The sequence below is a fragment of the Pelodiscus sinensis genome, chromosome 3 (assembly GCF_049634645.1).
Source record: "Pelodiscus sinensis isolate JC-2024 chromosome 3, ASM4963464v1, whole genome shotgun sequence".
Classification (NCBI taxonomy): domain Eukaryota; kingdom Metazoa; phylum Chordata; order Testudines; family Trionychidae; genus Pelodiscus; species Pelodiscus sinensis.
This window is the reverse complement of record NC_134713.1, coordinates 112,184,369-112,210,393: the sequence shown is the minus strand read 5'-3', so window position 1 is coordinate 112,210,393 and position 26,025 is coordinate 112,184,369. Positions and strand designations below refer to the sequence as shown.

Here is a 26,025-nt window from a genome sequence, read left to right as displayed (position 1 = left end):
TTGCCTCAACCAGCAGCCCCTTTCCAACACTGATCCAAGTTTTGGCCCCATAAAATCTGGTAGCTCCAGACCCCCAACCAAATTAATGCCATCTCACCCTCACTCCCATTTAACTTACATTTAATCTTGCCCTTGGGGGAAGTTCTGAGCCTCAGTGTTCCCCTTCCCCCACTGTGGAGGGCTTAAGTGCGAGGAGGGAGTGAAGCAAGTTTGTGGTTTTTGTTTTGTTTTGTTTTTAATATGTCAGTTGGAAGCCATGGTTGTAAGGGGTTTCTTCAGGAGCGGCTTGAGGACAGCTGCCAGCAACTGGCGCCATAGGCGGAATGCGCGATCAGTGCCCCCACCTCCATAGCCCTCAATGGTGTGACATCATCATTGGTTGCCTACATCCACGGGCTACCCCTGGGTTTCTTTCTTTTCACTTATGTGGGGCCTCCGACTGATTTTTCTACCCCAAAAAAGGTTTACCGCTCCTGCTACATACTTTTATGGGGATATATGTCTAAGGAATTTATTTTTGAGAACTTAAAACAGATTTGTTTCAAATAGTTTCATATGTCTGACATGGCTATTGCAGAAATAGCTTCCTCACACTGGAAATGCACACATTATGCTTAATTCCCAAACCATCTGTCCAGTAAAAGACAGAAGCTGCAATTTAGTGCATCAGGGACAGCTCAAATCTTGGTAAAGAAAAATGTCCTCCAGCTAAGAACCAGTTACAAAAATTTTCATTACAGAAAAGTATATATACAAAGGCTGAAAAAAGTTGGCTTGAAAAAGTGCTTTCAGAATCTACTGTACATGTCATAATGATTTATTTTATAAGCTGCTTCTACATGAAGGCAAGACCTTACATTTGGTGCAAAACATTTATACACATTCTTTACATTTTGTACATATATTTAAATGACTGTATCAAACACTGCTGTATGGAATTTGGAAGAAAATAACTAAAGGGAAAACAAAATATTTATAAAATATGAACAAAACCTGTGCTACTAAATAACATCTGGACTCAGGCTTAGTGATTTTTTGTTTCAGGTTATTCAGGCAAATCCAGATTTTTCTTCTTACTGTAAAAATATTAGGACAAAAAAATTCAGCATTGCACAACAGAGTAAGGCAACAATAGAACCAACAGAATGTACCCGTCATTTAGCATGGCTTTGTGAGTGAAATAAATTATTCCTTAAGTTGTTTATATATGAGGGAAGATTTTAGCAAAAGCTGCAGTTTGGCATCCAGGCTTGCTTGTGGCATTAAATGAAATACTGGATGGTAATTATGAGAAATTTTCCTAAAGTCTAGTCATTTAGTGGCACTTCACTAGTAAAGACAATAACTGTGCCATTCATGTGTTGTGAACACCATATCTTATTTGCAGCTACAATATTATTTTAAATAAATTATTTGCCACACATCCTGGATTTTATTCAATACCTCAGAGGTCACGCTTCAGTTTGCACTAGAAATTACTTCTTTCCTTTCAGTGTTTGTGGATTATTTTTTGTTTAAGCTGAATGGGAGTCAATAGCATGTTGTGCTACTATATGAAAACCTGAGTTGGGTGGTAATTTTGGGATTCCTGCCACATAGGGTCAGAAGTGACTGGAGGGGCCAGCTCTGCATATACTCTGACTCCTATAAAGGAACAGCACTGAGTACCCTATTAAAGGTAGGTAGCCCAGCACTACATAATATTTAATGTGGTCAGACTGCTGGTGTGAGAATATTTTTCCAGTTTCCTGGAATGGCTATTTCCTTGGTTAATGTCTTTTCTTTGCACAGTGCATGGCCAGAAAGGGAGGGAGAGCCCAACACATAAAAGTTCTGAGACGTTGTTCCACAAGAACAGACTATTAGGCAATTATGGAAAAAATGAACAATTTGCCAGCTATCATGTTATGGAGATTGTGTGCTAGGAGTACATGTTAGAAAGCGCAACCATACAGAGGAAAATGGTCACTGAACAAAGCAATCTTTAAAGATTATCTTGCGTTTGCAACTGAAACATACGTGAACTTTACATAGCTGCTGAAAAGAACACCAACAAAAGGTTGAATGGCATATAAGGAAAATAAAAAATATAAAACCCCCACCTTTTTCTGGTTTTCACTTTTTTTAAATGAAAAAATAATCATTTCACCCTGGTTAAGTGTAAACTGGAAGAATTTGATAAATCTTGAATCTGTTTGTAAATCCATGGCAATGCAGACTAGTTTGACAATTTTAATCTCTACACTTGACAGCATTTTCCCACAAGAGACAGCTTTTGTTTAAAACATAGGTATGGAGGAAGGGCGTTCAAGATAAATAATACCTAAATAATTGATGCATTTAGGCGTAAGTAAACATCAAATTATTTTCACTATTTTTTGCAGTTCAGATTTTTTTCCTTTTGGTGTGGTTTTTTTTTTTTTGGTTTCTTGGATGGCAAAGGCTAGCTTTCTATTCGCATTGCCTCCAAATCAGAAAAGCACTTTGAAGTTGTTCTTCATTATCCATCCCAGTTTATTCCTACATCACCGGAAAACGGCCAAGTGCCTGCCTTAGCTTTTGTGCAATCTGGAACAAAAGCAGAATACATGATCATGACTATTTTGCATATTTAAATTACTCAGTTTTCATGCTCATCTTAGAACTCTGCAGAGAAAATTTCAGTTGATTCATTCCTCAAATATTAAACATTCGACTTCAAGAAACAGACTGGAAGATATAGTGCTTTCCTACCCCTCCTTAATGATTCTGTGTATTTAGTGTTCCTGAAAGATATCTGATTGACAGCTTTGGACTCTCAGTTCATCTAGCTATTAACACATACAAATTGGGCAGTGCCGGTGCAAGGTTCCTACACTGTTGTACTAATGTGCCTCAACCACGACCTAGAGGGACATTTCAGTGGCAAAAGCTTCGGTAATTCTTAAAACCATTCCGTGTTTTTCTGCTGAGACCCCCGAGTTGCTAATTAGCACAAACTGATGCAACACTTTTGACATGTCTAATAGCAGCTGCAGTGAGGCAAACATTTCAATAGCTTATAGATCCACTTAATAGCAACTGTTTCTGCTCACCCAAGGGGGTAAAAGATTTCATATTTCATTATCTCAACAGCACACATTCTTTTAAAGCTAAAATTTAATTTCTCAGATTTTAAGTGTGGCTTTAACCACAAATATTTTGGTATAAATTTAGAGGGGCATCTGAACATAGGAGACTCATTTCAGAACTTACATGCTGGGGGAGTGTGTTGAGAAGTAGTATGGTAAACCAGATAAAACTCACTCAGGGTCCCATCCACAGTAACACTGTGAAAGATTGAGAGAGAACTGGAGCAAGAGCAGCAAGAAAAGGGAATTAAGTGTATAAATTAAAGTAAGCCTGCCTCTAAGCCACATCCTCTGGTGCCTCAAAATGTAAATTACATCTTTAAAAAAAACACTCCAAAATAAGCATGTCTGAAGTAGGTCTTGGAGTTTCAGATTAAGGGTAAAACTGCATAACAGAACCATCTCTCAGCTTGTTAAAGTTATACAGCTACTGGGAACTACAGTAAAGTAGTAATATTTCTTTTAATCTACTTTTCCTTATTGTAGGCATGTCATTTTCCATTCCAGTACAACACACATGCACACAACCACAAAAGAATTGTGTTAGAAATCCCCTAAAAATCCAACCCTATACTGTGGTCCTAGTGCTTATCCCACAAATACTATTCCTTATTGTTGATTTATGGGGAGATTAGATTCCTACCACTTCCTGTTTACGGATATTTGGGTCTGTACTTTGGCCTCAGATCCACTTTAAGACATTTGTCTGAGATCTTAACAGTCACTTGTAATGATTTGCAAAACACTTCGTTTTTTACATTTTAGTTTGAAAGCACTTTCATTTTGGTGGGTATGATGCTAGCAGACCAGATACGAGCTCATGCCAATGCCCCTAGCCCTAACTGAAAAATGACAAATGCACAGCCAGAAACCAGTCTTACTCAACTGTTAGTGTCATTAAAATATGTATTACATTTATAAGAACGTGTTTAGTGTGTGTTTTATTAAATTGTTTTAGCATGCTGCGTGTATTAATCTTATAATATGCTACAGATGTTAAGGTTATATTGAGTGTTTGCATTGTAATCCTCTAATTGTATAAATCATAAAATGGTAATGTAGAAACAGAATGGGTTAGGTCCTGCCCACCAACAAAGCCCACTGACACCAAATGTATCACTGTGAAATATCAAAAGAACAAAGACTGTTACTTGTACCACCCCCAACAGTCCCATGAAGAGGAGGGGCGCAGGTAGACTCCTTTATCTGTTTGAATTCTGAGAGAAAGGAATAAACACTTCTTCTGGGGGAATTCTGCAGAAATTAATGTTTATCCATAATTTCCTTTCCCCCATAGAAATGGGTTGTTGTGCTACTGGCCACTACTAGGGGCTGCTGGGTCAGCAGAGTGTAGATCACACATGCAAGACTCTGCAGGGCACAGTGGGGGGATTGGAGCATTCCTAGCAGCTGAGTTCCCCACATATCCAAAGGAAAGGAGATGGCAGTGCACATAAAACTCCACACAAGCCTAGAACCCAAAAGCAGGCTGTTTCTCCTTCTGGATCCCTGGGCAGTAGGGGAACTGGTGTTTGGGATGGGGAGGGACAGGTGGGCTCTGGGAGGGAGGAGGCTAATGTTTCTGGTGGGGAACCACAAAGGTGGGCTTAAAAGGCATGGGGGGAGGGGTGCAGATGCAGGTATTTGGGCTGGATGGAGGAGGAGGCAAAGAAATAAGAACTCTGTTGTCCTAGGTATTAATTCTCTACTGGAGGAATTTGTTTGTGTGTCTGTATTGTTATAAACATATATTCTTGATGACAAGTATTTTGAAATAAACAACTAAATAATTGAAACTGGCATGATTAAGTACAGGCAGTCCCCGGGTTACGTACAAGATAGGGACTGTAGGTTTGTTGTTAAGTTGAATCTGTATGTAAGTCGGAACTGGCGTCCAGATTCAGCCGCTGCTGAAACTGACCGCCAGTTCTGACTTACATACAGATTCAACTTAAGAACCCCAAGCGTCCCCAAGTCAGCTGCTGCTGAAACTGATCAGCGGCTGATTCCAGGAAGCCTGGGGCAGAGCAGCTGGGGTGCTGCTGGGTTGCTCCAGTAGCGCCACTCCTCGGCGCTATTGGACCAACCCAGCTGCTCTGCCCCAGGCGTCCTGATTCAGCCACTGCTGAAACTGACCAGCAGCGGCTGAATCAGGACGCCTGGGTTAGAGCAGCTAGGGTGCTGCTGGGTTGGTCCAGTAGTGCCCAGAGCGGCGCTGCGGGACCAACCGGCAGCGCCCCAGCTGCTCTGCCCCAGGGTCCACAACAAAAGCCTGGTCTGCTGGGGGGGGGGGGGGGGGGCGCGGCACACTAGCTGCGCCCCCCCCCCCCCAGCAGACCAGGGACACAGGGAGCAGCGCCGCAGCGGCAGCGGGGTGCCACGCCTCTGAGGCTTTGCTCTGGCAAAGCCTCAGAGGCGCAGGACCCTGCCGCCGCTGCGGCTTTGTTCCCTGTGTCCCTGGTCTGCTGGGGACCGTCTCCAACAGACCAGAGACACCGGGAGCAAAGCCGCAGCCATGGCGCGGTCCCGCGCCTCTGAGGCTTTGCCAGAGCAAAGCCTCAGAAGCGCGGGAACCCGCCGCTGCTGCGGCTTTGCTCCCGGTGCCCCTGGTCTGTTGGAGACGGTCCCCAGCAGACCAGGGGCACTGGAAGCAGCTTTTCTCGCCCTGGAGGTCGAGGTGGCGGGACCGCTGCCTGCGAGCTCCAGGGCGAGAAAGCCCCGTTCGTAAGTGTGGATCCGACGTAAGTCGGATCTGCGTAAGTCGGAGACTGCCTGTAATGTTATTTTGACAAAATTTGCAGAACTTTAAAATATAGGTGTGCAGAATTTAACTTTTTGGTGCAGAATTTCCTCAGGAATAAAATATTTCTAAGGATGTGTCTAGACTACATCCCTCTTTCGACAGAGGGATGTAAATTAGACACTTCGAAATTGCAAATGAAGCCAGGATTTGAATTTCCCGTGCTTCATTTGCATAATCGAGTCATGGCGCTCTTTTGAAAAAGAGCTATTTTGAAAATGAAACCGCAGTCTAGACAAGGTTCTTTAAAAAAATAGAAACCTTTTTCAAAAGATCCTGTAAACCTCATGTCCCTGCAGCCCCTGAGAGGGTCAGCGCAGGGGGTCTCCATGCTCTGTTCTTGCCTGCAGATGCGGCTCCTGCAGCTCCCATTGATCAGTGGTGGAGCGCTGTGGCCTGTGTAGTCGGGGATTGTTGTGGATGGGGGTGAGGTGCATGCCAGGTGCTTTTGCAGGTAGGGTGGGGGGTCGGAGTTGGGGTCTGCCTTGACTCTGCTGCTGGCTGGCCCACTGCTCCCAGGGGAATTTCCAAGTGTCTAATTTACATCCCTCTTTTGACAGAGGGATGTAGTCTAGATGTACCCTAAATGAAGGAACTGTACCTCTATACTGCTTGACTGTTAAGAGGTCAAAGACGTCTAAGTGTAACAAAGAGCTCTACAAGGCTTGACCTGGTTTACTCTAAGCCATATATGAGCTTGCATATTACAGCAACTTGTTACCCTTTTGGATTTCTGAGAACAAGCCAACGGAAAATTACATCATTATGCACACGTTAAAAGTTCGAGTAACTTTTTCTTTTAAAGAGCTCATGCTTTGATACAAAGACTTGAAATTAAGTAGTGCTTGGTCTTATGTATCAGGAATGGACTTCTTCTGTTACCATGAAAATTCACCTGTATTTGACCAAACTGTATGCCTTTGAAAAGTCACAGTTCAAACATGCCCACTCTTTGGCTGTTAATCCTTAATCCTCTTCCTATCTTCTAGTGCTGCCCAGACTCTGCATACACTATACTCACAGGGCAACTGAAAATGCTCCAGAGATAAGGGCAAAGCCAGATTTTCCCTGTAATGGCTGCTCCTCCTGTCCAGACACCGGAACAGACCAGAGTCTGTCTCTCTCTTCTGTGCTCCCAATAACATCCTTACAGGCACCGAAACACCACATAGGAGAAAGTGGCCTGATTTGAATGCAGAGGGGGCAAAAGCTAGACTGTGGGGGAGTGAAAGTAGGGCAGTAATAGTTTAGGACAGTGGTCTCCAACCTTTTTCCTCCCAAGATCACGTTTTAAATGTCAGAACAAGCCAAGATCTACCACCCCATCCTTCCCCCAAGACTCCACCCCTTCCTTGAAGCCTGCCCTCTCTTTTTTCCTCCTTTCCATCACTTGCTATCCCCCAGCCCTTATACACTCTATACTGCCCCCTTTCTCCCCCCCCCCCCCCCCCCCGCCGATTCTTCTGTAGGAAAAGGTTTTTCCAACATTTGGCCTGTCTAGACTGGACCAAGTGTCAGAAAAACCCCTTCTTTCAGAAGCCCCCTTATTCCTCATGGAATGAGGAATACGGGGGTTACTGAAAGAGCATGTTTGCTCTTCCACTAAAAAAAAGTGGAAGAACAAATGCGTCCCTGGATGCGGAAGAGTTTTTCTGGGATCTCTCTGGAATCCTGGAAAAACTCCTGCAGTCTAGGCGTACCCTCACTGGCTTGAGACAGGTGGTGTGGGCTCTGGGGTGGGAATGAGGGATTTGGGTATGGGAAGGGGTGAGAGGTGCAAGCTCTGGGAGGAAATTTGGATGCAGGAGGAGGTGGAGAAGGGGATGCTAGCTCCGGGAGGGAGCTCCAGGCTGGGGAGTGTTGGGGTCAGATGGAGGGTTGGGGTACTAAGCAAGCCACAGGCTTGTGGACGTGAGGGTGCAAGAATTTGGGTTGGGGTATGTGAGGGGCTCAAGTGTATGATAGGCTCAGATCTAGGGTCTAGGGTGGTGGTGGTGCAGGAGTGTTATGATGCTGTGGCCAGATGGGGGCTTGGCCCCAATTGGGGGCTTGTTGGCCAGGCTTCATTTTTAAATAAAATACTATGTCAAACACAAAAAGTTTCTGCATTGTCTTTATTTAGGAGAAGGGCAGGGAGCCTGTTTTGAGTCAGGGGTCACTGATCCACCAAAAAGTCAGTTGGAGGTCACACAAATGAGATGCAAAAAAATAACTCCTCCAACCCCCCCGCCCCCAAGCCTTACTAACGTGGCCCCATCTGTGCTGGTGGGAGCAGGAGACATGGTACTGGGGAAGGGTGCCAGTGGGTACTGGGGAAGGGGACAGGGTTCTGCAGCAGGGGACAGGGTGCCAGTGGGAACAGGGGACAGGCTGTTGCTGGGGACAGGGAATCCCCCGCACCCGCCTCCTCCCAGGACTCCTCCCACCTCTGCCCCCAGAGGAGGGAAGCCCCAGCGCTTGCCTCCTCCAGTGATGACTCCCTTGCTCTGTAGGAGCAGGAAGCCCCGGCGTGCACCTCTGGGGACTTCCCCCTTTCCTCCCCACAAGTTCCTGGCATGCCACAGACCTGGGGGAGGGGAGCAGCCAGCGCACTTCCAGAACCCCCCCCAGAAGTGGCACGCAGCTGCAGGACTTCCATCCACCCCACAGGAAGCCAGCACTACCTCCGTTGTCACTGGAGGTAGGTAGTGGGGCTTCTTGGGGTGGGGGGAAAACGGAGGGGGAACCCTGAATGCCTTGCAATTGACTGGTCGATAGTGATCGACGGGTTGGTGACCACAGGTTTAGGACAAGGATTCTGGGAAGACTGGACTGGAGAGGAGGAAAGAAACTGACAGGGGGATGGAAAGCGAAAGAGAAATGTTGTAGAAATGGGAGGCAAAGCTAGGAACCAGTTGGCAGCAGGTGGGGGAAAGGTCTTTAAAATCAATTAGGAAATGGAAGACTAAGACTGGAAAACAATAGGCAGAAGAGGGGAACTGGGAACAGAAGACAGATCTGACAGACAGATGGGGTGCAGCTGCAGTAGCTGGGTCAATAGACTCAAATGAAGGAAATGGGCAGGCAGAAGACAAATTTGATCAGGAGCTTGGGAGAAGGCTGAGTGCAATTGGGAGCAGTGTTCCTTGTAAACTGAGCATCTGGGCAACTGCTGCACATGTTTCTACTGGTGGTGCACACCTGCATATGCCACGGAGCACATAGTTTATTTCACCAATGGATGGGAAAAAATTAAGAGGAAAAACTGATTGGAAACCTGAAGAGTGGGGCCCAAAGATTGGATGAAGACGTTTGGGCAGGAGACTGGGAAGACAGGAGAACGGGCCTGCAAAAAGAAGCCTGAGGAATGGAGACTGTGACTAAATAGGCAAGAAGAATGGGACTGAAACAAGGAACGAAGAGTACAAAACAGGTATATAAGTGTTTCCACCAAAACACACTCCCCTCCAGAGTCTGAAGAGAAACCCAGGTTTCTTGATTCTGCTGTCAGTAAACATCCATGAAACCCACTGGCAAAGTGTGTTTTTCATCACCTTTTAGTGTTCGTCTCCACAGAAAATGACAATTTATTATTGCTATTAGTTACTCCAATAGTTTGAATGGCAACAGTTTGTGCTGTGACTATAAAAGGCTCCTATCCTACTGATGAACCATTGGGGTGTCAATAATAAATCTGTTTTTATCAGTTTGCTTTTTGAAAAATCCTAAGAAGTTATGCACAGGAACTCTGACATTAAAGAGAACATCATGTATGCCAAGTCAAACACTCAAACCAGAATTAAGGTCGCCAGTGCAAACTTAGTGAGACATTTTGTTCATGGTAGTATTTGATTACATTATTGCACATTTTTTCCACAGGACTGTGCCTCATTCAGTATATTGGACTGATGATGCTCACTGAATGAGCAACTATTCAATATTTTGTTTTTTCCTTGTTGGTCAATGTGTATTTCTAGGCCTTATTTACTGCACACTAGTAAGGGGTATTATTCCCATTTACAAATGGAAAAATGAGGCACAGAGAGATGGTCAAAAGTAGCCACTTTTACATTTCAAATGCCTTGGACTTGATTTTTTAGAGTAGTTAGCATTATGAAGTACTTGATATGTTCAAAGCATTGCTCCCAGTGACTTCAGTTGAGCACAAAAAAAAAGTCTGAGAGGCAAGTAATAAGTCTGTCTTAAGAGCATGGTTTGAAGAGCATGCAGTAAATAAGGCATGTGGTCCCATATTAAACAATACAGGCAGTCCCCGACTTACGCGGATCCGACTTACGTCGGATCTGCACTTACGAACGGAGCTTTCTCGCCCCGGAAGTCGGGGCGAGAAAGCCCCGTTCGTAAGCTGCTCTGGTGCCCCTGGTCTGCTGGAGACCGTCTCCAGCAGACCAGGGGCACCGGGCGGGTTCCCGCGCTTCTGAGGCTTTGCCAGAGCAAAGCCTCAGAGGCGCGGCACCCCGCTGCCGCTGCGGCTCTGCTCCCCGTGTCCCTGGTCTGCTGGGGGGGGGGGGGGGGGGCGCAGCTAGTGTGCTCCCCCCCCCCCCCAGCAGACCAGGCTTTTGTTTTGGACTCTGGGGCAGAGCAGCTGGGGCGCTGCCGATTGGTCCTGCAGCGCCCGTGGGCACTACTGGACCAACCCGGCAGCACCCCAGCTGCTCTGCCCCAGGTCCTGATTCAGCCGCTGCTGGTCAGTTTCAGCAGCGGCTGAATCAGGACGTCTGGGGCAGAGCAGATGGGGTGCTGCTGGGTTGGTCCAGTAGCACCCCAGCTGCTCTGCCCCAGGCGTCCCCAAGTCAGCTTCTGCTGAAACTGACCAGCGCTGACTACAGGAAGCCCCAGGCAGAGTTGCTCTGCCCCGGGCTTCCTGGAATCAGCTGCTGATCAGTTTCAGCAGCAGCTGACTTGGGGAAGCTTGGGGTTCTTAAGTTGATTCTGTATGTAAGTCAGAACTGGCGGTCAGTTTCAGCAGTGTCTGAATCTGGACGCCAGTTCCGACTTACATACAGATTCAACTTAAGAACAAACCTACAGTCCCTATCTTGTACGTAACCCGGGGACTGCCTGTAAAGAGAAAATAAAATAGAAAAGAACTGCTCATTAAGGGAGCACAAGCATACCCTAATTTCTAGTGCTTGAATTAGCAGCTTTAATAATGTTCTTTTAAAGAAGTTTGAGTGTAATATACTAACAATTGCTTTTACAGAGATGTGCACACAAAATGACTAATATACAACTAGCGTTTTGGGCAAACAAAATAAGTGGCCTCACAGCATGCACTAGTAAATGGCAACGAAAGGCTGCAGCTTACCGTTTCATAAAACTGTGCCTGCTGTTCCAGGTACAGGCGGATCACATTATTGTAGTCATAAATCCGGTTACTGTGGAAGTGATTCATCTCAGCTGTAATCCAACAGGATACAAATTAATTTAGAAAAGTGCTCATTTACAAGAGCGGTTTCATTAGTTCAGATTAGTTACTGTGTTGACTAGGAGTGCAGTCTTGTTTTTAAATACCAAATTCAGTGCCAAACCCAGTTAGTGCAATTAACTTTGGCATTCTATACTTCCACTCTGCACTTTCATAGTGTCTTTCCTCCATAGAACTTAAATTACTGTACAAACAAATCAAGTCACACAATACAGATCAGATCACTAATGAAATGCAGCCACCTTTGATGTTAATCAGCAAGTACAAAATAGCACACAGCAACATAATTTACTAAATGAGGTAAAAATGATATTGTATCCTATCTAAAAACTGTAGGCAAAATAAGAAAACCTAAAATGGAATTTAGCAATGACATTACATTATGAATAGTAATTTTTATTAATTAGTGCAAAGACAGCGCTGTCAGCAGCAGTCACCCAATACTGTATTAAGACATTGGCTCAGTATGGAATGACAGAAGAACATGACTTATTACATCTTCAACAACGCTCATTGAAACATCTTGGTCTCTTATTCAAATACTGACCCAGACTGCCTATTTAACTTGCAGATTCTGAAAGAACAATAGAATTTAGCAGTCGGGCTAGTGAATAGGTATGGAAGTAATTATACAGAACACAACATAAAATCTACCCTTAAGAAGCAATTAACGACCTTCATTAGTTTTAAATCCTGATTCAGACAAGCACTAGTGCACATGTTTAATGTTGGGCACATACTTAAACGTTTGCCTGAATCATGGCCTTAATGTATTTTGTATTTAACTCTTTTTCCAAGTTAAATAAGTTTTCAATATCCCTTCATCTGCTGCAATGAAACAGCGTTATTCGAGGCTAATAAGCCAGACAATTGTGGGCAAAAATAGCCAAGTTCCTGAAGAATGATCACACTTTAAAAAAAAAAAAAAAAAAAAAAATGGAGACCACCTCATGTACTCCCTGTCCCTGCCCTGCAAGGAATGAACAGGACTTTTACTCTAAACACCATGTGCCCATTGCAGGGCAGGAGGAGACTTTGCACACTCCCTTGCTCTCAAACCAATCTGCACCAATCATGGTGCTTGCAGGACAGGTGCAGAGAGTGAGACTTTCCATGCCCCTCCTGCCCCCCAGGCTCTGATTGGCCTGGGGACGGGGGAGTGGCAGGGCATCCGCAAGCCAGATCCACCTGCTTGGCGGGCCAGATCCAGTCCGTGGAGGCCCCTTTGCCCACCTCTGTGCTTGACAGAGTTTGGTTCTAACTTCCCATCAAGAGTTAACATGTCCAGTTCACAAATTAATTAGTTCTTCTAAATTAAAATGGCTGCATCAAATCATCTTCTGATTCTATGTTCAGTTACAGAAGAAGAATATCATTAACAACTTAAATTTTTTTGGAATGGTAATTGTTCAGAGTACAGCTCTCCCCCAATAAAGGACTCCTACTACTCACTCCTGTACTTTGAAAGAAAAATGTATTTTAACCAACTCTAAAATTTTGGCTATTAAAAAAAACAAGTATTTTTGTTTGTAGTAAAACAACATTTGCTTTTGGTCAGATTTGAATATTCAACAGCAAATACAGGTGGAAAGCAAATTTTAATAGCAATTCTTCTTGGGAGGCAGCATTGTCTAGTGGCTAGAGCATTGGACTGGCACACAAGAGGCCTGGATCCTACTCCTGGCTGTCAGTGACCTGCTCATAACCTTGGGTAAGCCACTGTTCCTTTATGCCTCAGTTTACCTAACTGTAAAATGGAATAATACCGACCTACTTTAGAAAACTCGTTGAGCTCTATGGATGAAAAGTGCTACATAAGAACTAAGTAGTCTTATTACTAGTGCAGCACAGAGTTAGCCTTTTAAAAAAAATCATCTGAACTCATCTTTCAAATTGAGACATCATCATTTAACTTCAAGTTTGTTTTACCTTGTAATGCATAAGCCATGGTGCCTACACGCTTCACCATGTTCTGCTTCTCCTGTGGTGTTATTTTACTGGTTGCAACTAATTTATCACTTTCCTTCACTTTTTCTATTGCTCCCTGTTAGGGCCAAAATGCAGGATGATCAAAACAGCAATCAAATAAAGATTAGCAAATAAGCTTAGAAGAACTACACACATAGCAAGAGGTGTACAAAATTTGATTTTGTCTTTCAGTATTTTCCCTTCAAAATGTGTTATTTTAGTTATCTTTTGATTATACCAGTAGGTAAGAAAAAGCAGAAGACATCAGCATCAATGCTGATGAAAAAAAGAATGGTTACTTATCTCTAAGAACAACAGTTACAGGTGTGTTGCTCACGTCCATTCGAAGTAGGCGTGCACACCGCGTACACCGCATCTTCCAGAGCGTTTTCCCTAGCGGTACCCGTAGTGCTGGCAGGGCACCCCCTGGAGTGGCACCGCCATGGCGGAGCATAAGTACCCCTGCTGGCGCTGCCCCACCTCAGTTCCTTCTTGCCGGACACTCCGACGAAGGGGAGGTAGGGTGGGAGTCGAATGGACATGAACACCACATCTCGAAGAACAACAGTTACAGGTAAGTAACCGTTCTTTTCTTCTTCGAGTGGTTGCTCATGTCCATTCGAAGTAGGGGACTACCAAGCTAACCCCACGAAGGAGGGGTCGGAGCAGTCATACCACCAGAGTCATGAACAAAGGTGAACAATAAACGGATTTATTTGAACAATGCAACACTGACAAGGCACCAATTAATAACAAAGATAACCGGATATAAATTTACATATTTACATCACAGATTCGAGGACTGCAGAGCCCACCCTTGCATCCTCCCTGGCCTGCTGAGGTAGCGCATAATGTGTTGCAAATGTGTGAAGGGAAGACCAGGTGGCTGCCCTGCAAATTTCTGCGATTGGTACCTGGGCACCAAAGGCTACCGAGGACGCCTGCGCCCTGGTAGAGTGTGCCTTCACCCTGGGTGGGGTTTTACCAGTCAGTTGATAACATTCCGTGATGCATTGCACCACCCATCTTGATAGCCTTTGTGTGGAAATAGGCGACCCTTTCACCCTGTCCCCAAATGCAATAAACAATTGTTGTGATTTACGGAACGGCTTGATCCTATCAATGTAGAACGCCAGCGCTCGCTTGGCGTCCAGGGAGTGAAGCACCAGCTCCTTAGAGGAGGCGTGAGACTTTGGGAAAAAAAACCAGGAGATAAATCTCCTGGGACAGGTGAAAAGGTGAAACCACCTTCTGGAGGAAGGCTGGATGAGGCCTTAACCTTACATTGTTATGGGAAAAAACAAGGTAGGGTGAGTCTACAGTTAGCGCCCTTAGTTCTGACACCCTTCGAGCTGACGTAATGGCCACGATGAAAGCAACCTTCAATGAAAGGTGCTGCAGGGAACACATGGCCAGCGGTTCAAAGGGAGGTAGCATAAGCCTGTGGAGGACCACGTTAAGGTCCCAGGCGGGAAGTGGGGCCCTCACCGAGGGGTACAGTTTTTCCAGGCCAGTAAGAAACCTTTTAACCACCGGGTTAGAAAAAAGGGAAACTCCTGCCATACCAACGTGGAAGGCGGAGAGAGATGCCACATGGACTTTGATAGAAGAAAAAGATAGGACCGAAGCTGGAAAAGGTAGTCAAGAATAGTTGGACTAGGAGCCGAGGACGGGTGTACTCCTCTCCGGGACGCCCAAGACGAGAAGCGCCGCCACTTGGTAGCATACGACCGTCTAGTAGAGGGTTTCCTGCTACTGAGGAGAACCATCTGAACCTCTTGGGAACATTCTCTTTCAGGTTGGTTCAACCACGGATAAACCATGCCGTTAGGTGGAGAGATCGGAGATCCGGGTGAACCATGATCCCCTTGTCCCAGGGTTGAGTTAGCAGATCCCGGACTAGAGGGAGTGCTATTGGGTCCTGGACAAGCATGTCCACTAGTATGGGGAACCAGAACTATCTGGGCCACCTGGGGGCTATGAGAATGATCGAGGACTGAAAAGTCCTCGCCTGGTCAATACCCTGGAAATTAGGGGAAACGGGGGAAAGGCATAGAGGATGCCCTCTGGCCACACGGTCGTCAAGGCATCCCCCAGGGAATATTTCCCCAGCCCCAGCAGGGAACAGTAGTTCCTGCACTTGGCATTGCTTACCGAGGTGAACAGGTCTAGGCGGGGATAACCCCACCTGCGGAAAACCTGGTGGAGAGCCGAGTCCTTGAGGGTCCACTCGTGGGCTCCAAAGGATCTGCTCAGCGTGTCCGCTAGCAGGTTTTTGCACCCTGGGAGGTACTCCGCTTGAGGTGTGATACCGTGCGTGACGCACAGGTGCCAAAGTAGCAGGGCCTCTTTGCAGAGGGGAGGTGATCGCGCCCCACCCTGCTTGTTGAGATAAAAAAACGCTGCTGTGTTGTCCATACGAACCAGGATGAAGCAGTGGGAGAGCCTTGGCAGGAAGGCTTCGCAGGCTCTCCTCACCGCCCGCAATTTCCGGATGTTTATGTGCAGGGCTCGCTCGGAGGGGGACCAAAGGCCCTGAGTCCTGTGCTGCCCCAGGTGTGCTCCCCAGCCCAGGTCAGACACAACGGTGACCAGCGTCAGGGTGGGGGGTGGGGCATTGAAAGGAACCCTGCTGCATATCACAGTTTCCTGGGTCCACCATAGGAGAGAGTCTAGAATTTCTGTGGGCACCGTAATTATTGAGTCCCAAAGACCCCTGGACTGGTTGAAGACCCTCGCCTACCACGCCTGCAGGGGTCTCATCCTCAATCTGGCATAGCGGACCGTGAACGTACACACCGCCATATGTCCCAGGAGCCTGGAGCAGACCCGAGGGGTCGTGATAGGGGACTGGGCTAACCCCGAGATCAGCTCCACTATGGAGAGGAACCTGCTCTTGGGCAGGAACGCCCTTGCCACCCTCAAATCCAGGAGGGCTCCCACGAATTCTATCTGTTGGGAGGGAGTCAGGGATGACTTCGACATTTATCATGAGTCCCAACCTTAGGAAGAGGGCTCTTGTGAGTGCCACGTGAGCTTCTACCTGCCCATACGAGCGACCTCGGATCAGCCAATTGTCGAGGTACGGGAACACGTGCACGCCTTGTTTGCGGAGATATGCAGCAACCACCGCCATGCATTTCGTGAACACCCTCGGTGCCGTACATAAGCCAAAAGGGAGCACCGTAAACTGAAAATGGGATTGGGCCACCATAAACCTGAGGTACCTCCTGTGGCTGGGACTGATTGCCACGTGGAAGTACGCGTCCTTGAGGTCGAGAGTTGCGTACCAGTCTCCGAATTGTAGCACTGGGATGACCGATGCCAAGGTCACCATTCTGAACTTTGTTTTATGACTGCCTTGTTTAAATCTCGAGGGTCCAAGATGGGGCGGACCCCTCCCTTCGGCTTGGGGACAACAAAATAATGGGAGTAAAATCCCCTTCCTCGCAGATGTGGAGGAACCTCCTCTGTTGCTTCTTTTTCAAGGAGCGCAGACACCTCCTGACACAGGATGTGTTCGTGAGGAGTGTCCCTTACTAGGGACGGAGAAGGGAGTTTTGAGGGCGGCGGACTTAGGAACGGGATAAAATAGCCTCCATTCACTATGTTCAGAACCCAGGCATCTGATGTTATTATGGCCCATGCCTGGGCAAAAAGGGATAGCCTGGCCCCAAACGGGGGGCCAGGGCGGGAGATTGGTACGGGACTCTCGAACAGGGCGTCAAAACTGGGACTTGCCCTGATGGGAAGGACCGTGAGGACCTCCCCGCTGGGCATCAGTTCTGGGCGATGCTGTCGACCCCTAGCGCCCTGAGGGTGCACGGCCACCCCGGAACCTCCACCGGAGGCCCGGGAGCGGCGCCTCCAGTAATCCCCACGAGGGACCTGGGGCTACACCCTCCCCTGCTGGCTATAGGGCAGCTGTCGCGCTGTGGAGCCGGCGCGTGAATGCCCAAGGACTTCAAGGTAGACCTTGTGTCCTTTAGGGTACGGAGCCTAGAGACAGTGTGCTCCGAGAACAGAACTTTGCCCTCAAAAGGCAAGTCCTGTATCATATGCTGCACATCCGGGGGAATTCCCGAGACGTGGAGCCATGCCCCCCGACGCATAACGACACCAGTCACCATCGTGCGAGCTGCTGAGTCCACGGTGTCCAGAGCCACCTGGAGAGTGGTCCGCATGATGACTTTACCCTCCGAGGCAACCACCGCAAACTCCTGACGGTCCTCCACAGGGAGTCTGTCTTGGAACTTTGACGGCCTGCCAGGTGTTAAAAGCATACCTGCTTAGCACCGCCTGCTGGTTCGCGATGCGGAGTTGCAGCGCTCCTGTTGCATAAACCTTACGGCCCAACAGGTCCAGCCGCTTAGGTTCCCTTGCCTTTGGGGAAGGACCAGGCTGAGGGAGTCTTTCCTTTTGGGCCGCGGCTTGTACGACCAAGGACCCGAGGATAGATAGTGAATAAAGGTATTCATGCCCCGAGTTTGGGACGTAATAATGCCTCTCGGCCCCTTTTAAGATAGGGGTCAAGGTTGCCAGCATTTGCCACAGGGTATCGCTAATCTTTGACACCATTTTGTTCAGAGGTAAGGCCAATCGCGTAGGCATATCTTCAGTGAGGATGTCCACCATTGGATCCGTGTCCTCGATGACAGGCTCCACCGTAACGGCCAGGTTGGAAGCCATGCGGCAGAGGAGGTCCTGGTGCGTGCGGGATCCATTAATGGCAGACTCGGTGCAGGGTCTGCTAGTGCCTTGTCCGGAGATGACGAGGACTCCTGCACTGGCACAGGAACAGTTGTCGCCAACTGCGGTGCCGTCTGGGCGACTTGTGCTCCCGATGGGTCCACCTCCGGTGCCGATGATTGCGGTGCCGCTGGATTGGGTTGCAGCGCCCGAAGAGGGGAGGGAGGAGCCCGGGACAGGCACACCGACGGTTGGGATCAGTGCCCTGAAGTCCCCGACCCCAGAGAAGGAGGCAGCTGACCTTGCCACTGATGGTAGGCCCAGGGGGTCCAGAAAGGCCACTGCGGGTGCAGAGGCCACGTTTGTTGAGTGTAGTCCCTCCTATGCCTAGACCTGGACCTATGGGCCGAGGATGCTCCCGAAGAGCCCGAACAGACGGAGACAGCATCCGAGTCTGAAGAGTAATCGGACTCCAGCCACGGTGGAACCGAGGAAGAGTGCGGGGCAAACCTTGCCATGGACTCTGGCTTACCCACATGAGTATGGTGGGGCCGAGCGATCTGCGGCACCGGGGGACCCCGACCTGGTGCCAAGGGTTCTACGGCACCCAGTTGTGGTACCGGCGAGCCCAGACTTGGTACAGATTGCGACATCGCCAGCTGTGGCACCGGGTGCCCAGGCCCGGTGCCAGTTGAGTCGCCAGCAGCTGCGGCACTGGGGTGCTCAGGCTCGGTGCAGGTTGAGTTGCGGCCGGCAGTTGCAGCACTGGGGTACCCAGGCCCGGTGCCTGTTGAGACCACTGCATCAATGCCGGTGCAGATGAAGGCACAAAGACGGACGCCAGCTCCTGGGTGACCTCCATGGAGGAGAGAGATGTCTTAGTGGACGCCACATGGCTACTCAGATACGGCACCGGCACCGCCACGTGGGGAGCTGGCAAGGAGCTCAACTGCAGCGAAGTTCGCACATGGCTGGAAGCTCCCTGAGAATGACGGTTGGGCGTTGAGAAGGGTGCCGCAGTAGCGATTGGTACTGACCCCATATGGGGTGGTCCCGATGCATAAGCCACTTTAGCATGCCGACCTGGGCCATGCTGGGGCTAAGCCGTAGCCAGCCGAGCCTCCAACAATGGCGACCTCGACCCTTCTGAGTCAACCAAGGATGGAGGGGAGGTCGTGAGGCTAATAAGGTCCTGCACTGCCTGGAACGTATCCGGCGTGGACGGATGGTGTGGAGGCAGGCGACCAGGACTATCGAGGCCTCCTTGGTGCCGACGGTGCGGTGGGGGCGATACGCGCACCGGTGAGCCCACGGTGTGGTGCCCAGCTGAAGTTGCCTTCTTCGAAGGGGACCCTCCCCGGGATTTCTTCACTCTCTTAGTCTGAGGACAGTGAGACCGGTGCCGAGACCTCGACGCCAACGCACAGTGCCCGTGAGGAGCCTCCCGCGTGGAAGCCGGTGCACTGCGCACCGCGGGCTGTTCCGGCGGCACCGGTTGAAGCACTGTCTCCGTGAGGAGAAGCTTCAGGCGGGAAACCCTTTCTTTTCTGGTACAGGGCTTAAAGGACTTGCGGATCTTACAGGCAATAGCCAGATGTGCCTCACCCAAGTACTGAAGACAAATGTCGTGTGGGTCGCCCCTGGGCATAAACTTCCCACAGTCAGTGCACGTTTTGAAGCCTTGCAGCCCTGACATTCCTTACCCCCAACGGGGAAGGAACAAAACAAAAAACCTAACCATCTAACTACAAGAACTATTTACAAAGCAATGTGAGAACGGGAACCATTAACTAACTAGAAGGCTAAGAAAGATAGAGACGCTCCAACGACCGTCACTGCGGTAAGAAGGAAAAGAGGTGGGGCAGAGCCGGCAGGGGTACTTATGCCCCGCCATGGCAGCACCACTCCAGGGGGCGCCCTGCCGGCGCTACGGGTACTGCTATGGAAAATGCTCCGGAAGACGCGGTGCACGCGGTGCGCACACCTACTTCGTATGGACATGAGCAACCACTCGAAGAAGAACTAGAGATTTCATGAACATTAATGTTAAAAATAGTATTAAAAGGCCTTTAAAAATCTCCTCCCACTGAGAATTCCTCATTTACAAAGATTCTATTGATGTCTTCATGCAAGTTTCTAGCAACAATGACATTAAAGTATGGGCAAATTGAGTATCTGAGTGCAGGATAGGTAAAGTATTGATTTTACACATGCACACCCCTCCCTTTTTACTCCCTACTATGCCAAAAGTTCATCCAGCCTGCAAACTACTCTCCCATCCTTTCCCACGCACACTCCAAAAAAAAAAAAAAAAAAAAAAAGTTACCTTGTGAGCTCCTATAATGTCAGGGAAGCAACCAAGAAATCCCTTGTATTCATGATTCGTTTCCATCAGAAAATGGAGATCTTTCTTTGGCTAATAAAGAGAATTCAGCAATTAGTTAATATAGCAAGCATGTTTCTTTAGGTCAGAATTTAACAGAAAATTATACCTATTAAATACAGCTCTATAAGGCCAAAGAAAATCCAGAGGCAAAATTAAAAAAAGGAACACAATAACGTCCATACTCTGGGGGTCCCTATTTCAGAAACACTCTTGGTACCTATCCTAGCAGGTGGAGGGGGAAAGTGGCTCTGTGCACTGCCGCTCCTCCTCCTGCCTAGCTAGGGGAATGGCAGTGCAGTGACATGGTCTGCTGGAGGTTCTTCCTCTCCCCCCCCCCCCCCAAACACTCCCATAGTGGTTCAGAGCCATGGGTAAGCGCCCTACCCCCACCTCCCTCACTCCTTCCCTAGTCCAGCAAAATCTTTAATCGGCAAACCTTGTTTCCCAGGATGGCGGGAGTAAGGAGGTTCAATGTAATTATAAACACGAGAAGAAAGATTTTAAGTTTGTTTGCTGACATGTAAAAATTGCTAGTTCTAAATAAAGGCTAGAATAAATGTATGGATTTTGAAAAACACTTTCATGTCCAATATTTAGCTGGAATACATGTAAAAGGTAGTGAAGATCATCTTTGTATATTAAAAATAATTGGATGCATTAGGGAACAGAAGTTCAGGGACTTCAGAGAATGCAGACCCACCTCCAGTTACTCAAATGTACTCAACCAGTTATAATCTTAAAAAAAAAAAAAAAAAAACAACCTCTCTTTAAAAACACAAATCACTTTCTAACGTAACAATGGATTTGGACTCTGGAGACTAATCACTAGCTACATCACAGATAACAGGTCCTAAACAAAGCCAAATTTACAGCCTGAACACTGATGTAGATTCAGAATATATTTTTAAATTAGGCAATTTAAATTTAAACCTAATGGAATATGTGAGAAACCATCACACGAGAGGCCACTATCCATACTATGACTGTTTGAGAGATTTTTCCATCATTGCCTAATGGTATTAGTACCAGTGGGAGACCTAGAATAGACAGCATAGCCTAACACAAAAAACTCAGCATTTAATCAGTTGTTGTGATGATCAAATTGATCTCTTAAAGGCCCAGATCTAGCAAAATTCTCTGAATTGACAGAAAAGAAATAATTCATAAAGTAAGTTATTAGAACACTTAAATTAGAAAGCAATTTTAAAAAGTGGTTAAAAAAATACTGATTTCTTATGGATGTAAAACGTATTAAGTAATCCTGTAAAAATCCAAACAGAAGGGAAAAGTGATCAAATCCCATTGTATGTGGTCATGGAATGTGTATTGGACTGACTTGCATTCTATATTCTATTAGTTTTTATACCTGTTCTGCCACGAGACTAGCAATTTCTTCATATGTTTTTCCGGCTTCCGTTATTGCTTCATTGAGATCAGATTCTCCTAAAATACATATTTCAAATTCAAGTGGAGTTATAAAGTCACAAATACAGCTGCTGAACAAATATAAAATCAAGCTGTTTTTGAGTAAGGAAAGCCGGTGTAATGTGTAGTTACTATACATTTACAAAAAATTACAGAAGAGAAAGGGAGCCAATGCTGTTAAACTCTGGTACAGTGGTATCATTAGCGAAGGGATGACCTTTAAGTTACCAGTGTGATAGAAAGGCATGCTTAAATATTCAGGCATTCAACTTGCACAAGTTAACAGAATTCCTTTTTAAAAAAAAAAGATTTAACTATGGCACTTGTAACGAAGGATAGGGATTGTCAGAGGGTAAGATAAGCCTACCAGAGCAGGGGAAGAACATGTGAAGACATTTGATTAAAATCAAGATACTATCTGAAGAGTTTTTTTTTTAAATATCTTTTCGTCTCCGTGAACAAATAATAAATTATCTTTGATGGTCAAACTAGCAGTATCACCATCCCCAAGCATTCACAAGTCATGAGTCACGCCCACTGAAATCGTAAGATTTCAAAAGTACATTTTGGGTTATTTCTTCTTTGCCATATAGTTTTGCTCTTTATCTATGAGGACTGGACATTTGATTTTAAAATGAAGGTTGAGATTCTGACAATTGCATGCCTCCAGAAACTGGGGCTTTAAAAAAACAAACAAACAAACAAAAAAAAAAAACCCCAGCCAAATACAGGTTGGACCTTGCTGGTCTGGCACCCTGGGGACCTGACCAGTCCTGAAGGAGGGAGATTCCTGGACCACGGGAGGTCAGCCCCTCAGACAGGCTTCCCTGCCCTGAGCACTGGGGCTCCCAGCTCCTAGGCCAGCCCCAGGGCCACTGGGGGCTCCATGGCCAGCTGCAGGCCATCAGGGCTCTTCTTCCCTGGGCTGCTGGAGCTCCACACCCAGTCCCAGGACCACCAGCACTCTGCAGCCCAAAGCCAGATCTCTCTGGTCCAGCAACAGCCATGGTCATACCAGACCACGGATGTTGCCAGACCAGAGAGGTTCAACCTGTACTACTGCATCTGTCAGCCTTGCCAATGCATACAGAAAACTAATTTAGGAGTCATAATTTTTACTAACGAGAACTAAATTTGAAATTTAGCAACTACTTTTTCCTCACCTGTGAGAGCTCAGTGTTGGGAAGAGGGAGAGATATTAAAGTCAGGGTATGTCCTAAAGGAGGAGAGGAAATTGAAGACAAAGTAGCAAACAGACAGTGCTGATTATTTTATTAGCCTGATTTTAGAACCTGGAGAACTCTCTAGAAGTGCACTGCTATGAGCTGCAGAAGTAGAGTAATATCTGAATTTCTGGGTTTTGATAAGAACAGTGTCTGGAAAAAAATGGTCTTTCTCCAACTTTCTAAAAATTTTAAACCATGCTATTTGCAGCCTGCCTGGAGTTTTGGAAGAAGAGCACTGAATGCAGAGGTCTTCACAATAAAAGACCACAAGATATGCAATTCAAAGGAGATTTCTTCAGAGGCTTGAACTACAAGGACATTTTTCAAGGAGCACAAGTTCCTAATTTCTCCCTATGAGATTGTGGAATTGTGAATCTTTCTGAACATTAGACAAACTACTATTTAGGCAACTTACTCCTGGGCTATATTTGAAACAAAATGATGTGCACTGGTTGAATTAGAAAAGGAAGTTAGGCTGTTCTGGATTGTTCTTCTAATGGGGAGGAGGAGGACATGCAGGGGAAATTGCAAGTATACTGGCTTTTCATGATGCCATTGTTTCCCCTTCCTATCTTAATAAGAGGGGTGTGTGCTTCTGATTAGATGGCAGTTATGAAGGACTGCCCCTAACTTTCTTCTCTCCCAGCTATAATGCACCCGAAGATCCTTCATGGTTTGGAGTTGGGGAGAGTGGAGTAGAGTATAAATAACAGGGGGGTGATAGACATTCCTACCCACCATTTTAAAGGGCACTTAGGGTGTGGAAGATGGTAAGGTACAGATGGTGTCAGAAAAGGGGGGTTCCACAGGCTATGCCCAGCGGAGGCATCCATATCAGAATTGGACAAAGGGTTTTGCCTCAACTCCAACCAAACCGGTTCACACGATTCTTCCAATGATAGGAAAGCACAAATGCAAGAGAGAAGGAAGTGTTTATTTCTCTTGCAAAATTAAACAAATGCGTGACAAGTGTGAAGGCCAGCACAGCATTCAGTGATAGAGGAAAAGCTCAGCTCAGAGGAAAGCACGGAGATCCTCAAGGCACCCAAAGATAGGAAGTAGAAAAAGTAATGTTAAAAAGCCTAATCTTCATTAAATTAGATATGCTGGTTTATTCCAACAGAATAAATATCAGAGATTAACAGGCAGGTTTTTAATCCCTTATCACAGGGAGTTGGTTTATATAAAAAAATCTCTCTCCAAGACACTGAAGCCAAATTGGGGGCTGGACCACATGATTAGGGCCAACTACAAACAAGAATTTGTAGCTGAAGTTGGTGGGAAAGTATTGTGGATAAATCTCTGTAAAATTTCCATATAACCATGTATCATTCTCATAACTTTGTATTAAAGAGAAATTTTGTAAGTCCTTATCTATCTTGTCCTTTTAAATATATCTTTATGTTAAGTTTTCTTATAGAATCCCTTGTATTAAGGGAAACCTTGTATCCAGTCTTTTCCATAAAAACTTTGTATCCAGCCCTTTATGCATAAGTCTTAGGAACAGTTAAGGTAAAGAAAAATGTCTTTCTAGGAGAATAGATCTCTCCCCTTTCATGGATTGTCCTGTTGAAATGAATGAAATGTGAATGGAGAAGCCTTGAAAGGGGAGCACCTACAGCTGCAATTGCAAGGGTAGAGAGGGGCTGGGAGCCAGATCCAAAGACAATAAGGGTATGTCTACACTACCCTCCTAGTTCGAGCTAGTGGGGTAATGTAGGCATACCTCACTTGCAAATGAAGCCCGGGATTTGAATTTCCCGGGCTTCATTTGCATAAACTGGGCGCCGCCATTTTTAAATCCCTGCTCGTTCGAACCCCGTGCCGCGCGACGACATGCGGCACGAACTAGGTAGTTCGGACTAGGCTTCCTAGTCCATTCCACGAGGAGTAACGGTAGTTCGGACTAGGAAGCCTAGTCCGAACTACCTAGTTCGTGCCGCGTGTAGTCGCGCGGCACGGGGTTCGAACTAGCAGGGATTTAAAAATGGCGGCGCCCAGTTTATGCAAATGAAGCCCGGGAAATTCAAATCCCGGGCTTCATTTGCAAGTGCGGTATGCCTACATTACCCCACTGGCTCGAACTAGCAGGGTAGTGTAGACATACCCTAAGAGAGTTGTGAAGTGAGCTCATTGAAAAGAAGATTCGGCATATAGATGGCCTTGGAAGTCAAGCAGCAAGTGCCTGAAGGACCCTCTTTGAAGCAGCATTAAAAAAGGCGAGGTGATGACTAACTGGCTGCATGAGAGGGATATATACGAGGCATCTTGCAGAGGGACCCTAGGTTTTCGTCTTGTCAACACTGGAGCATCGATCCGGATCGGCAGAAGCCAGGCTCCACCCCTCCCCCCATCTAACTCACCTGGCCAGTGTAGTTAGGGGGAGCAACTATTGGTAACAACAAGACGGAGTGTGCCTGTGTGTATGAGTGCATGAGTGTAATGTATCATATGCATAGGATAAAATATTGATCGATCTATGTAGGTTCAATAAATGTGGCATGTTACGTTCTCTCCCTGAAAAAGATCCCAGGTGCTTCTTTTAAACATAACAGTATAAGGAGCTGCAATGCCAAATATTTGGTTGTTCCCTTTACAGGTGGGGCCTTAGGAAAATAGTTTTATTCTCCCAAAGTTGCTTTGTGAACCTCCCATTGCCTTTGTTTTTCTGCTCCTCATTACATGTTTTTGTATGCAATGTGAAAAAAAAATATGGCTGGGGTGCTCAACTGGCAAAAGGTGAATTAACGGTGAATCTGCCTGAGGGAGAACTAAGACTTTAGTCTGTGTGATTTTCAGACTAAGGGATGTTATTACTTAAATACAGCCCTGCCCACAAGCTAGCCATATCACACCCAGATTTTGAACTTGTGTATAATGCTGGAGTGGGCTGTTCTTTGTCCAATGTGTTTACCCCTGGTTGATCAGTGAACTGGAAGTTGTACAAATAATAGAGGGGTATAGGTCAGGTGCATGACCAGATTAATTCTTCT

At 46.6% G+C, this 26,025-nt stretch overlaps 1 protein-coding gene across 3 annotated transcripts in view; it reads right to left on the bottom strand.

Moving 5' to 3' along the window:
* Positions 1-801: 801 nt before the first annotated feature.
* The window catches only part of SNX9 (sorting nexin 9), a 115,170-nt gene continuing 89,946 nt past the window's right edge, over positions 802-26,025 (bottom strand). For all 3 annotated transcript variants that reach the window (XM_075924522.1, XM_075924521.1, XM_006114991.4), the window contains exons 14-18: positions 21,748-21,824; positions 20,322-20,411; positions 13,268-13,382; positions 11,219-11,310; positions 802-2,568 (exon numbers count right to left, since the gene is read on the bottom strand). In XM_075924522.1, the coding sequence (XP_075780637.1) occupies positions 2,521-2,568; positions 11,219-11,310; positions 13,268-13,382; positions 20,322-20,411; positions 21,748-21,824 (422 nt within the window). In that variant the 3' untranslated portion in view covers positions 802-2,520. The remainder of the gene's footprint in view (positions 2,569-11,218; positions 11,311-13,267; positions 13,383-20,321; positions 20,412-21,747; positions 21,825-26,025) is intronic.